The sequence below is a fragment of the Fistularia commersonii genome, chromosome 4 (assembly GCF_037954325.1).
Source record: "Fistularia commersonii isolate RoL2024-O1a breed Wild chromosome 4, RoL_Fcom_v1.0, whole genome shotgun sequence".
Classification (NCBI taxonomy): Eukaryota; Metazoa; Chordata; class Actinopteri; order Syngnathiformes; family Fistulariidae; genus Fistularia; species Fistularia commersonii.
In genome coordinates, this window is record NC_141287.1 from 18,253,226 (window position 1) to 18,268,271 (window position 15,046).

Genomic DNA, 15,046 nt, shown 5'->3' on the forward strand with positions numbered 1-15,046 from the left:
CCTGTGTCCTGCAGCATTCGAGTCGTTACGTAACAAACATGAAAAAAACGTAAAACTGGAAACATCAAGAGGTCAATGAAAAACGAAGCCAATAAATCACAGAAATGATATTCCGCCTTTACAATGGAGTGCATATATTAGAAGAAACAGTCCTTGCAGCCCTCTTGGTAAAGTAGTCGAAACAATCGCACTTCCTGGATTTCATCATGTAAAGCTGCATCACGTTCTAATATAAATAACATCACGTGAAGTTAGCTCGGTGTACATTGTGCAAGGTGTTTTAAAAATTTTTCCGTTTTAAAATAATTTTTCATAATCGACTTGCAAACCACAAATTCATATGTACAGTATTTGTTTGACAAACTGACTCACCCTAAAAATAAATAATGTGCCTGTGCAAAAAAATTCCACCTAGACCAAGTTGTGATCTAGATATTTTAAACAACTTACTTGAACTAGAGGGGAAAATTAGGCCACTGCTAAATTAAATGAATTAAAATTGAGATTATAATCAAAATCCTACATTTTTACATGGGAAAGCCATATACTTTGGCAAGTGTAGATGAATCGTGTGTATGTCTGTACTCTCAGAGTTTTGTAAATCATGCCAATAACAGATACATTTATTTAAATGAACCCCGTTCCAACTCATTCAGTAGAAGAGAGCCTTCAGAATGGAGCCAAAATGCATAAAGCAATGGCCGTTGTAAACAAATAAAGGATTCCAGATTTAAGAGAAAAGCTAAAAGCGAACGGCGCGTGAACAAATGAACTCAACCTTCTGAGCCGATAAAGATGGCGATCCCAGGGGTGTTGAATCCACTCTGCAGGTTTTCGTTTAGGGGAGGATTAGACCAATTTGTCATGTGTGAAAACCATCCATTTTTTTTTTGTTTGTTTTTTTCAAGTAATTACATCTTTGACTCTTGTGACAGACAATGCGTTCCCTTGACAATAAACTATATCACATCCATGGCAAAAAATAAAATGAATCTTTGTAGCAATCATTGTAGTAATTTCTGTAATGTTCCGCCCTCCCATGTACGTAAATGTCTCATATATGCTATCCCATGCTTATAGCTAAAATAAAAATATCATCAAAGTTTTTATAAGATGCTAACAGGAATCTGTTCTATGTAAAGAATAGTACTATCCTTTAGCTTCCTGGTGACTTTTGCATTCGTTTTAACTTGGAAGTTTTGGTGCAGTTTCTTCATTTGATAACACATGTAAAAGAAAATATAATAATTAATACATCATGCAAGTTGAAGTTTTTGATACAGTATGACTTTAAAGATAATTTTTAATACTTTTTTTACATTTCATTACTCACACTGACATACAGGACACTAAATGATTCATTCCCGTATTACAGTATGGTCCGTGACTTAGATGAGCGGTGATACTGGTTAGACCGAGAACTTGGTTTCATTTAATCCTAAACTGACAAAACCAACATTGTCACATTCGCAACATATTGTCAGGAAAAGCAGCGGGCACTTCACAATTGATTTAAAAGTTCATAACTTTACATAACTTTACATAAAAACAAATATTTTAGAGTTGCTGGAAAGGTTATTTGATGACTTTTCAAAGAGACTGACTACTGATACAAAAGGCAAGCGACCACTAAATTTGATTGGTTTACTTGCAGATATAAAGTCTCTGCATAGTGAAGGGAAAACCAGTTGTTTTCTTTTACTGAATAAAAGGGGCTGACATGTCACTTTAACACGACGGTTGGAAACAGGGACTCATCCCCGCTGTCCTGTTGTGACACCGCGTTTTGGGCAGATGATGTGGTGTGTGGATAGGGGAAGTCATAGTGGGTTGATGCTGTTAACTTTGGGCAGAGGATGGGTCACTGTTTCCTCCCTAATTCCTGTCTACTGACCTAAGCAATTTGGCTGCTGACTAAAGCTTCATGTTTAACAGACACACAGATTATTATCAGGGTGTTATAATCTTTGTAGTTAACTCTCAGCGACAGTCACGACAAATACTTTTACCAGAGTATAAACTACCCCTTAAATTAAGTGTTATTGTATTCACACTGGCCATTATTATTTTGATAGAATGGAGCATTTGCCTACATTTAATCGCATCTTAACAAAAGAGGCGATGCATTGAGGTTGATTTCAGTTTCAAATTAAATGCTATGATGAATAACAGACTCGAACTGAATTTATCTGCTGTGTTCAGTTCGAATAAAACTTTGGATATTTATGATAGTAAGTCAAGTCTCCATCATGCAGCCATTGGGTCTGATTTGTGGCACAGCTACTTATAACGTTACATTGAAATGCTAATCATATATCATGTCCTGCGGGAGAGATGGACCTGCGCATGCTTTTTAGGATGACTCAGATAACACTACTGATCATCATTTACGGAAAAAAAGACAGTCAATAGTTGTGACAGAAACGCAGTCTACAGAATTGTTACCTCTGCGCTGTTGTTACATTGGTGAAAATATTTCCACTTGGATGGATGTTTGAGCATATTCATCTTCATTGAAGTCGCTTAGTGCGTTAAATGATGATTCAACCGGGAAAATGTCAGGCCTGTCCTAAAGTGTCCGGACTGCAACACCACCACTGGCCACTGTTAAACTGGCTTTACTAGCCTGGGGAGCATTTAGGCAGGCAGAGATGTGGCATTGCAATCAATGAGCCGTAGGCATTGCGGTGATATATATCGTTAGAACTTGACTTTAAGAGCAATTGTTTTTTTTTTATCCGACAAAAATGTGGACACTGGACGTCTCGTCCGTACACATGTGATATATAGTGCAAGATATGGAAGCGAAAAATCTGAAAGATATTTCCTCTAAAAGAGTTCCGATCAAACTATCAAAAATAAACAATTATATTGCTAAAAGTACTAAAAATATTTCCTTACTGGCCATTTTCATTCAAAGGACATGCAGTTTATAGATGTTTTAAAGATAGATGACGAATCTTTTTAAAGTCAAGCGGAGGGCTATCCTATTTGCTCTGATATACCGGATTCACCGCTCACAGAAGCAGAAGTCTTTACTGGTTGTCGAACCAATGTTCTTCTCACAAGCATGATTTAAACTTTCTACTACATATTGCATATGAATATTTACCCTGGGGTTGGTATTTGTATAGCTGTATGCTTGAAAGTGGAGATAAGGAGCTAATTGTGGGATGTGTTTCAGACTTATTTCTTTGACTCTGAGAAGAAGAGCTGTTGTCATCACATCAGATCAGTGCATTGTATCTCAATGCATTGTTTGGCTCATTCCGAGCTTCTCCTCGATCTTTCATGCTCCAGCACATAAATGCATCTTGAGCATCACTGTGCATGAATGCACTCCTGGATTTTGAATAATTAATCCCAAAATTACATAACTTATATAATCCACACAGTTCACAAACCGCACGCTGATTATTTCAAACTCGTGAAGGCCGACCGAGCGGCTTTTGATAAATGAAAGTTTATTGCAAGGCTTTATAATTCATTGGGATCAGATGCAACAGCTCACATAAATTCAGTTTATCTCTTGTACAGTATTAATGATACACTGGTTTAAGTGTTAAGTATGCATATATCTAAAATTAGCATGCAGTTGTGTTTAGCTATACTACTGAGAGTTTAATTTTGGGGCCACTCACTTTGTATAATTATAAATGCAACAAATCAGAAAATCCTTTCAATATAATTGAACGCAATTCAATCTCTCCAAGAAAGATGAGGGGAAATTATTACCACAACGGCTGAAAGTTGAAGCTTTGAAGAATTTGTGGCAGAGGTGTTCAATTTTACACGACCACCAAAGTGTCTTTGACTGGATGAAAAAAAAACAGAAATGATTTATTATCCCTGACTCCAGGTCATTTCTTGGGAGTAAAAAGAAGTTCATTGTTAAACAAAACAAAAAAAAGTTTGGCACAAATTCTACAACCATTCCATGCAAGTACTTAACCTATTATTGTCGCTAATGACTGGAAGGTCCTCCGCACCCACTTAATCCACGTCCTATACGTCCCAGGGAGTCACAGCTAGTCATGGGTCATATCGAACACGGTCCAACAGGATCCGGCGCCTCCGTCACACCAGCCTGCACGCGACTCGGAGAGCAGAGTGAGCAGACGTGTCAGCCTCAGAGCACAGCCAAGTGCCAGTCAGCTGCTGACTTCTGAGCAGCAGTTGCTAGGTGATTATTCAACTCCAGTGACCGAGTGCTCGCTTTCTCTCTCTCTCTCTCTCTCTCTCTCTTGCTCTCTCACTCACTACTCGCCATCTCCCTCTCTGTCTGTCTTACACACCAAGACACACAAAGAGGAAACACACACCTACACATAAACATCTCAGCCCCCCAAGCCTCCATCCTTTTTACCACAACACACACACACACACACACTCACACACACACAGAGTCTTGGGTCTGTTATTGAGGGGGGATATAGTATTAGAAACACCTTTCACTTTGATGCCAACTGCACACTGCAACTTAATAATAAATTATAAGATTTGCGGAAGAGACATTTATAATACATCTCTTGAAGTGGATTGCATCACTTTTTATATTCTTTTTTTTTTCATTTTTATTTCTTACTTTTACCCACTTTGTCACTTTTATTGTTTTTGTTTTCATTTTTCTTTTTAATCTGTATTTTGTGTATATGTCCCTGAGCGTCAAGTAAGCCGCCTTGAATAAAACGTATTATTATTATTTTTAACTAATGACGTGGCAGTGACAGTAAAACTTTGAAGAAATGTTTTTACTCATGCGATCCGGCCCTAAAATCGGAAAAAGGCTGATGTTCAGCATCCTGTTCCTTTTCCATCAAGGAACTCCTTCCTCTCAAGGACAAAGAGCAGATGGTGTCTTATCTTTGACCTCGTTACCTCAAGGCCACAAGACGGTTGAATTGAATTCCCTCAGCATTTTCCAATCGACTGCATCAACAAGAGTTTCTGCTGTGCATACTGTTCACCGCCACAGGTTTCAAAGTACAAAACAAAAAAAAAAAACTACAATTTTTCTGTCTCGCGGTATAAATAAAATCGATAATCACCCCGTTCCATCGCTTATGACCGGATGAAAGCTTCTACAAAGGAAATAAAAGAGAAATAATTATAATATAATGATTTGCAATTACATGTTTCTTTAGCTGTGTGATCCTGTCACTTTGTACTCCCTACAGACAAACAGAGCAGACCAGCTAAGCTACCACAGCATGAATAATTGCATTTTAACTTTTAGATTTGACATATGTCATTCCGGATTTAATGGAATAAAGGCTTGCATTGAGCAGACGCCAATTTCAGACCAATTTGATTTATGATACTTTGAACATCACCATGAGGAACCGTGTCTCTTCGGCTTCCTCCTCGTGCCTGCAACGACACGGGCATTTAGAAACTCTTTGTGAGACCATTTTTTAAATTTTTTTTATTTAAATTAAATGCGGTGAGCCCCGACATGTTGTGATTTAAACAAAGGCGGCATGTTCAGCGAAGCAAACAGACAAAACGTGTCTCCGATGTGTAAACAAACAAGCATTGTTCAGGGAAGACTTGGAAACTGCATAGCCTGACTATACCTGAATTTAATCAGGAGGAAAATAAAACATTTGTCTAATTTTATCTGTATCCTTTTAGATTTGAATGTTTTCAGAAACTCTTCCGGTTTCAGGAGGAGTTAAGAATAAACATGTCACATCGCAGGTCGGAATTCAGATCCGAACTTCTGATGATGTAACAGCTCTGTGAGCAGAGATAAGGATGTAATACAGAAACGGCCGATACGATCTTCCTTCTCTTTCCGTCCACATATCCGTTGTACACTGGGAGGGACTCCGGCTCGGGTCGAGACCCGCTACTTGAATGTTACACCCTCAGAGGAACCGTGTCCACTGGTTTTCTGTTTTTTTTTCCAACCCCCCCCCTCCACCCGGTCCTCTGACACCAGAGGGCACACTGCGTCCCTGCCACTTCCTGTTCATCACTTTTCCAACTCTGGCTGCCCACCAGGCTGCTTCTATGAAACGCTGACACATCCCCCACCCTCGCGTGCCCAGCACCCGATTGCGAGAACACGAAGGGTTCATTCAGCCACAAGCATCTGTATTCATTTCCGAGCCAAAGATGTGCAAAAATGCACGTAAAGCTTCCCTCCGTTGGTGTAAAATCTCAAAGCGCCTCAACCGGGCCACATGGCGGCTGGCTTGACTGTGACAGAGTTTCCATACAGCCCTAAACATACAAATCACAATTGTGTTGTTTTAATCGCCGCGGCCATCGGAAGCAGGAAACAAGGTAAAGGCCGAACTGATGATCGAGCCATATATGCGTCGGCCGCTGCGTGCACAGCTCAGCTCATCTCGGTTCACTAAAACAAACAGACACGCTCTCAGTAACAGAATCCAGGCTTTGTCACGTGTCAGCTGCATAAAATTCTTTATCTTTGGCTGTTGTAGCCCGTCAGCAGAATATGAGAGAAACATTAAAACGACACACATGAGTGCAGAACCGCTGCATCTACGCCTTGACTTAAACACATAGCCTGCAGTCATACGCAGGAAATACTGAAAGGGACAGGGGAAACATGCAATTACTGAATCACACATATTGGTGGGAAATAAATATGTTGAAAAGAAAATTACATATCACGATATCTGCTTGGAAATGGAAACGTGACAGGAATATTGCTGACCCCCAACATGAGCAGCGGATAATTGGACTTCTGTTCAAATATTGGGGAAATATCTACCCTAAGAAATATCTATTTTCAGAAATATCTGCATTGTGAAATGCAAACTTTTATTACGAAGAGTATTTTAATTAAGTTGGTTCATGAATTGTTTAAAGCATATTGTAGGTGATTTTCTTCAAGTAAATCACCTACAAATATAATTTTTTTTGTCAGGATGATGGAGTTAAGTACCTCAAGAAGGAATATTTAACCAACTATGCCCCTATTGTCAAATATTACCGGCTTTTTCATGTTTACATTTTATCATTCCTTTAACTTTCCTTAGACAGTGACATTAATTTACAAAGGGAACCATCAATTTTTCACGTAGACATTGAAAAAATGTATCATATATCAAATAGATATTGATAAATTGCAGGGCACCTGCTTAAATTCACTGTGTATTTCACAGGGATTTTTCGGGGAGGGCGACTGTAAAGTAATAAACGACTTGCATGAACAGCAAGCAATAAAATAGCTTTTTATTGTTCCATGGACATAAGAAGATGTGTGGGAAGCGTGTGGGAGAAGCCGCGTTGATTTGATTCAGCTTTCCCTTCAGTTTAAACTCCTGTAAAATTGTTTAACCAACCTATGACAGCTTTACAATCAGTCAATCTGCCTTTTTATTTTATGTTTTTTTACAAGAACCACCTGACCTCAGGTCAAACAACCACCTTCACAACAAGACTCCCCTGAGTACGACAACCAATGCCGTGATCAGGCCCTGCTTCGCAGCGCCTTAGCAGTTGCAATAAGGTCTTTTAAACTCAGAATTTCCCATCCAGAGGATCAGCTGTGTTTTGGTGGCAACCGCTCGTTGCGCTTCCCTGAACACCTGTACATGAACTGCCCAGGAGGCCCCTGCAGAAGGTAGACGTTGTTTTTCGACGCAGAAAAACACCAGAACAAGTAGATATTGATGGAAATAAAAGGCTAGCATATAGCTAACCTCTAGGTTTTGCAGAACACTGGTAAACACTGTATATATGAACCAGATTTTAGTTCGTGACACAGAATACAAAATAATCTGAACTAATGTATAGGATAATTAGATTTACTAGTTATCTATCCATGTATTGAACACGTGTGACCTTTTGGCGTGGCTTTTCGTCTGAAGAACATCCGGTGATCCTACCAAAGCAAACAGACAGTCCGGTCTGCCAGAGTGATGAAAGTGGTGGAAATAAAATGAAACCCTGACATGAGACAGCATGGCAAAAATGATGTCAGAAACAATGACTGTAATTCAAATTGATTCGATAAATTCACTAAAGAAGTTTGCGGGAAACGAGACCATGAGATCACACATATATTTTACCTTCTCATCGTCTGGTTTATAAAATCCAAGCATGAACCTACAAATAAGTCATAACAAGATGGCCTCTGACTTACTGCCGAAACTATCCTTTCAGTATTGTGTGCAAAATTTCATCTCAACTAACATGATAATCTCGAAGTTTGTCGGAGTATTACAAAACTAGACAACGCACAGACAAATAAAAAAAATGAATCAGAAGCCGCAACAAACCTCGTGGAGTAGGTGGTCCCGAGGGGCAGGGGCGAAAAGTGAAGCGCACAAAGTGAACCACACGAGCCTCAGCACACACTCAGCTAGATTTATGTATCCAGGCACAAAGCTGAGAAGTGCGCGGACACACAGACACACAGCCCATTATTTAGCAGCCCCTGTGCTTTGGTCCCAAAGGAAATGGCCTGTTTCGCTCAGAATCAACCCAGGGCACTAGCTCCAGCAGATAAAGGGCAGAGGGACTGCGAAACTGCTTGACAATAACCAGGGGTGGTTGATTAAGAGATGGGGAGATGCTGTGACCGTGCAGTTGAACTACACTAACTATTTTAAAAAATATATTTTCAAAGTAGTAATTTCTGCGTGCAATGCAAAATAAAAGCACTATATAATGCTACATCTACAATGAGTGGACTTTGAATTAGATGACTACGTCTCTGTGTGGGATGAAGGACGGACTACTGGATGTGCACCAGTTTTTATGTACGGCACTCTTCTTCCATCTAGTGGTCAAAAGCATAAACCTCTGATCTTCATTACAACAAGTAGTTGATGTTTCCATTCCTGTTGTTTTGCATGACATTTCACCTTGTCATTGTTCTCACATGCAAATCTTCATTGCCAACGAGATCGGGCGAGACCAGGTGTCTCAAAGCTGCCCCATCGGACATCAGAGAGTTTAAAACGGGTGTCAAACTAATTTTGGTCCAGTGGCCACATACGGCCTAATTTGATGTCACGTAAAATCATTACCCAGAAGTAGCTCTTGAGCCCTAATGTTTCCTTTGTTTTAGTGTAAAGGAGGTAAACAGGTAAATTATAAAAATCTTTATATGTAATGTACTGTTCCTCTAAAAAAAAAATGACAAATTAATATCAAACATGAATATTAAAAAAGAATTGATGAAATTACACCCTAAAATTTTGGTGAGTTAAAAGAGAAAATATTAAAAGAGGAAAAATATTGCCATTTGAATTGATTAGAAAATTGATTGGTAGCATGTATAAGAGGAGGTATAATGCTTACAAGGCTGATGGTGTCTATTCTAGTTATTGAATCTTTTTAATTTTGCCTGTTTTTTTTTCCTATTGTTTTTGTGTTGTTTATAGAAATAAGAAAATAAAAGATTGTTTTAACAATGTCACTCAACCTTTTTTTTCTTAAAAAATAAATTTGATTTCATATGTTGAAGCAAAAAATACATTGCAAAGATGCTTTTTCATTTTTTCCCATGCTCGTTTTTTTTTTTTTTTTTTAACCCAATGTATAAATCCACCAGATGCATGTGAGAAAAAAACACTAAGATTTGATTTCAGGCAGGGGGACACAAAATATTGTTCCGAGGGCCACAAGTGACCCACGGGCCGCGAGTCTGAGACCCCTGGTTTAAAAGATAAATGGGCATCAATGATGGGTGACTTAAATTGACCCTCTGTGCTTCCGAGGGTTTGCAATCAATGACCCAGTTGCTTGAAATGCGACACATATTTGCTCCCAATATGTGAAAAAGTCTCTAAACCTTACCTTCATAATCAGGTGGATGGTTCTCATATATGTTGTGAAATGATGTGAAATAATCTACTCAACCTGCTGAATCCATCCATCAAAACAAGTAATACAGACGGAACGAGAACTCTCTTTACTTCTTCGTAGGAATTCTATGAGTCGACAGAAGTGCAGATGGAGCGAAGTGAGCAACTCACCTCCCACAGAGACCTGAACTCCCTCTGCTCGATGCGTAGGAGCTCGCTGAGTTCTCGCGTTACAATGGTAGCATGTCGCGGGGTGTTATCCAGGATCGATTCCCCAAACGCTGTGCCAGTCCCCAATGTGCATATAGTAACAGCATCCTGACCATAACAGAAAACTCTGAATCATGCATCCATCACCAAGCGGAGAGGAACAAATATCTGAGAAGACTAACAGTCTCTACAAAGCTAGTGTCAGGAATAGCTGTGATATCTAAAATGTTAATTAAAAATATGGTCAAAAGTGGTATTGCTATGGCTGGACATTATAGTGATGTGAACTAAATATTTTTTGAAATTGTGGATTATTGTTTTTTTCCGGATACTTCAACAGTAAAACACAACAATAACAATAACAATAACAATAACAATAACAATAACAATAACAATAACAATAACAATAACAATAACAATAACAATAACAAAGAAAACAGAAAAAAAAGATTTGGGTTTTGCAAATTATTTCATTATTCTGTTTTATTATATTAAAGATCATCATGTTTTTTCTTTTATAAAAAAATATGTTAAAATAATGGGCGAGAAATAAAATGGAAAATCAGCTAAAATTGTGGATACTCTTATCTGATCACTGAGTAATCCAGGTACTGCTGTATTAAAAAAATTAAAAACAAAATCTATCAACTTCAATTAAAAGCAGATGCCAAATATGCTGATAGAATTAAAAATAAAGGAATGCTGCCTATCTGTAGGTTGTTGAGATCTACTGTATATTAATGGGATAGATTCCTTCATGTATCACAGGAAATCAGCAGTTGTACCTGATAACTTGAAGTCTCTGACACTTTAACATCCAGTGAACCAGAGAGGACGGCATACCAGCTGGTGCCAATGTCTCCTTGGCGATACACTGAAAAACACAGCTCAGATTATTATAAAATCAGAAAAAAATATTCATGATTTATTTTTGGGAGGATCATGCGTTTGACGTACAGGTGATGCCTTTTTCCAAGCATTCATAGAAGCAACACAGGCATATCTGCTGAAGCAATCGTGGGTGAAACCTCTCAAAGGCCTTCACATTTTTCAGATGTGAAAGAATTATATCCAGGTCTTCTCCAGAGCGCTCTGTCGGTCTTGAGACACAAAAAAGAGAGGACAGCACATTTTCAAGTTGCATTTTTTTTTTTTAATACATTACAATTATCTCCAGTAAGTGGAGCAGCAGAAGTTCATTTTGGCCTGGATTCTTAAAATATCCGAAGCTCCGCAGGAGAAATGCGACACCGAGTGATCCCTGCGGTACAGTGTTCTCCTGACCTCTACTTAATGTGCACAAATAGCATCGCGCGGGCTAAAAAAAAAGAACCTGTACCTGTTTCACACATTTGATACGGTTACACGACTATATCCATTCTGTGTTTCAAAAAAATGATCATATCTGTTCATTATTAATTAAACTTACTCTCACCACCACATTACAAGTTAAAGAAGGTGATTGATTTCATCAAGCATCAGAAATTATTCAAAAAAACATGACACATAATGATATCATCAAATCCCAAATGAGTCACCAGTATCTTTGCAATATTTCCTATCATGCACCTTTTCAGCTAAAATACATTGGTTGATTCTTTTTCGACCCCCTCTTGAAGTTACTCTTTATCATAAGTGCAAATATTACAATACACTGATTGTGAGCATCTTTAAAATAAGTATAAGTAAATGAAGATATACATGAGTTAAGTTTAATATGAATGATAAATTGGATTTATTGCGTTTAATCAGGAGTTCCAACAAAGTCAGGGTTCACCGGTGGCAGCGGTGTAATAGTCGTCTAAAATGTTTATCCCTGTGCTGCAAGAAGTACAACACCGCCCTTTCCCACGAGTTTGTCAGATGTATCATGTGGGTGGTTGTACTGAAGCTTACATCATCTTACATCACCCATGAATCTGGATCTATGCTCTGACAAGGCAAAAAAAAAAGAGCATTCAAAACAGGAAACCAAATACTATAAATCTAATTTCTTATCTGCATTTTATTTCCAATTGTAGAAATACATATGCGCAATGGTGCAAAAATTCCATTAAACCAACAGCATATTTGTAAAATCATGCCCTGATCAGAATGTTCTTCATGTCCTGTGGGCCTCGGTGATATTACCCAAAAAGAAGTGCGAGTCCATTTATTTTGTGGAGCCGCTGTAAACAACTATTTAAGATGTAAATATTCAGCCGGTGTGTTTATTTTGAATCCAACCTAACCCGCAGATGCTTTCAGAGGGTTGCGCTCGAGGTTGCGATAAGGGACTAAACAAAGTGGATTGTTTCAGCGCAAACATCCGAAATATTATCAAGAATCTGCTATGGCAACCAATTAAATCACCTATCAAACTCAAGGCCTGCGGGCCAAATGTGGCCCACCAGCTCATTTTTTGGGGCCCGCGAGTACATCCTAAAGGTCTGATTGTCTCAAAATAAATAAGTCAAACGCATGCATTGACCATAAACGACATTTCCCATAATTCATGCCGATCGCGTTATCTGCAATTTAACACCATTAGATTGCAGTGTATCCACATCAATGTGGTTTTCAACCAGTGGAATTGGGAAATACAAATGATCCCTAAAAAATTTATGCAGATTGAAAGCTGTTTCTTTCAAAAAACAACAAACTGTCCATGCATCAACTGGCAAACTACGATTGCAGCAGAATGTATTCACGAAAGTTGCATCCAAAAAACACTGCTGCAGTGATAGCTAGCTTTGTAACAGAACGAGTGAAAATATATTTTTTTACATCTATGCAAATGCATATGTAAAATTCTGGATTTGAATGAATAATAAAGTCAGAGTTATTTAACACTAAGGAGTAGTTACATTTATTTTACATTACATTTGGTTACATTTATACTGTTACCGTTCCATGTGGCCCTTCGAGGGCAACCATTATGCAGCTGTGGCCCTTGGTGAAAATGAGTTTGACATCCCTGACTTAAATATAGAAATCATTAACGTGAATCAAAAAAAAAATCCCTCCGTGATGTCTTTACATACCATGTTTGGAGGTGCTTGCTAAGACGCATTTCTGAAAAGAGTCATTTCCTGAAGAAAACAGCACCGGATAGAGAAAGGCAGGCACGGCCGTGTCAGGCCAGGGCGAGATGAGTCATAAAAATCACTCTTGTCGAAACGTCAAAGGTGGCTTTCAGGCCTCGCCACAGATATAACTGTGCAAACATGTCTTGTGGACAGCGTCACATCCTTCGTTATAGCCGATGTACTTTGGACCTTCCTCGGTCACATTCTGTTCCTCCTCATCCTGTGTCGAGGTGGCCTGTTTACACCTGCCTGTGCCCGTCATCCACGCCCATTTGATCGCAACGCACAGCAACAGAGCTGGAAAATTTTGAGAAAAACTGTCCAAACTGTCACGTAGAATTTGGAGTCTGAATCATTCTTGTGTGAACTGATTTTGGTTGAATATTTTTCAAATGCTTAACCCCTAGGGGGGTTTTTACAAAAACACGGTGACGTTGCCTTGACTATGTGGCCTAACATTTCTGACCATTCCAACTCATTTCAACTGCTTTCAGGCAAACGTGGCTTGACATGAGCACAGACAACGCCAAAAAGACTCATTATAACTGTTCGTTTATTGTCATATATGTAAAGTTTTGAAATTAGTGTGAGCAATCTGAAGTCTTATAACCCAAAGTACTGAAGAAATAGCGTTTTTTTCATTCACAGCCAGTGGTGCTTATTGTAAAGATGGCTAAATAAAATAAAGTGTTTGAAGCAGCCTCCTTTGTTTGCCATATTAAATCATCATGAAATATAACCCTGAAGAAGCTCACAGGGTTGGTTTTCAGGATGTATACATATTTTAAAAAGTGAAAGTTCAGCCCTTATAGGTGTCTGCGTCTGCAGCTAAGTCATACATTTGGTCTTGCAAGTGAACCTGCGCCTCACTGAGGTCGAAAGCATCCCCATCAGCACCGTCAGTGTTCTGTCACAACCTGCATGATGCAAAGTCATCAGCAAAAAGTGCTTCGGCCTTTGAAAACGAGGAATCTGGGATGGATTCATGTCAAAAACACTGAAAGTGGAATTCATGCAATTTGCCCAAAAGCGGGAGACAAAATGATTTCAAGAATGAACCCTCTCACCACTGCACTATTTTTTATTTGAGCTTCATTGCACATTGTGAGATTGACTTGGGTCATTGTGTTTTCCATTACATATAGTATGTAACTGGTGATGCTTCACAAAAACATTTTTTTCCCCCTTTTAGGGGTCTTTCACATACCTTCACTTCTGCTTTTGCCTGCAAGCAAAGTTTCCCATCTAGGATAATGACAAGGAACTGAATCAGTTTTTGTTTTTTTTCCTCATGCTGTCAGAGAGGTTTGGTTTTTTTTACTATATTTTTTATGACTCAGGTTGTAGGAGTGGTGGCGCACTAAAGTTCACCATATTGAAATTTCAATTTATTCCACCTGCCATATTCTGTATACCTAAATGTGCTGGCCAAAAACACTACATACTCAAAGTTGAACGCAGCCCAATTAGAAATTGCTGCAAACTGCACACTCTATAACACACCTTTATTTGAAAATATAAGAAAGATGATCTGATGGGGATTTGGTTTCCAAGAGACAAGAATTCAGTCACAGCTGGTCACAGCTAATAAACAACACTGCCATTCATCTAAGGCCTGTCTAAAGTTACTACCATCGACACATTGATTATTCAATTCGGCTTTGCATGAATATAACCTCCCCAGTTTTGCAGTTGTTGCGCACAAGGAATATCCCGCAGCAAGTTCTCAAACGTTAAATTGGGCGGAAACCGACAACCCAGAGCACCTCGCCCAAAGTTCTGCCGTCAAGTCAGATCGATCCTGCGTATGAACGTTAGGGGCTGAAGAGAAGCGCACAGACGCAGTTCAGACGGATTACCTTTTATCCAAGCAAATAATCCACTCGGCGGATTCGGGCGAATGTGGGGAACCGTGCACTGCGACCATGGTGTTACTCTGCTGCTGCTGCTGCTGCTGCTGCTGCTGCTGTTGCTGTT

At 39.0% G+C, this 15,046-nt stretch overlaps 1 protein-coding gene across 5 annotated transcripts in view; it reads right to left on the reverse strand.

The window, feature by feature from the left end:
* The window catches only part of rapgef4a (Rap guanine nucleotide exchange factor 4a), a 31,179-nt gene extending 16,133 nt beyond the window's left edge, over positions 1 to 15,046 (reverse strand). For 2 of the 5 annotated variants that reach the window (XM_086145732.1, XM_086145731.1), the window contains exons 1-4: positions 14,929 to 15,046; positions 10,959 to 11,101; positions 10,787 to 10,875; positions 9,963 to 10,109 (exon numbers count right to left, since the gene is read on the reverse strand). In XM_086145732.1, coding sequence (XP_086001858.1) covers positions 9,963 to 10,109; positions 10,787 to 10,875; positions 10,959 to 11,101; positions 14,929 to 14,996 — 447 coding nt within the window. In that variant the 5' untranslated portion in view covers positions 14,997 to 15,046. Of the gene's footprint in view, positions 1 to 3,735; positions 3,815 to 3,952; positions 4,143 to 8,258; positions 8,316 to 9,962; positions 10,110 to 10,786; positions 10,876 to 10,958; positions 11,102 to 14,928 lie in introns of those variants that run through there. The other 3 variants (XM_086145735.1, XM_086145736.1, XM_086145734.1) reach the window with 3 other exon arrangements.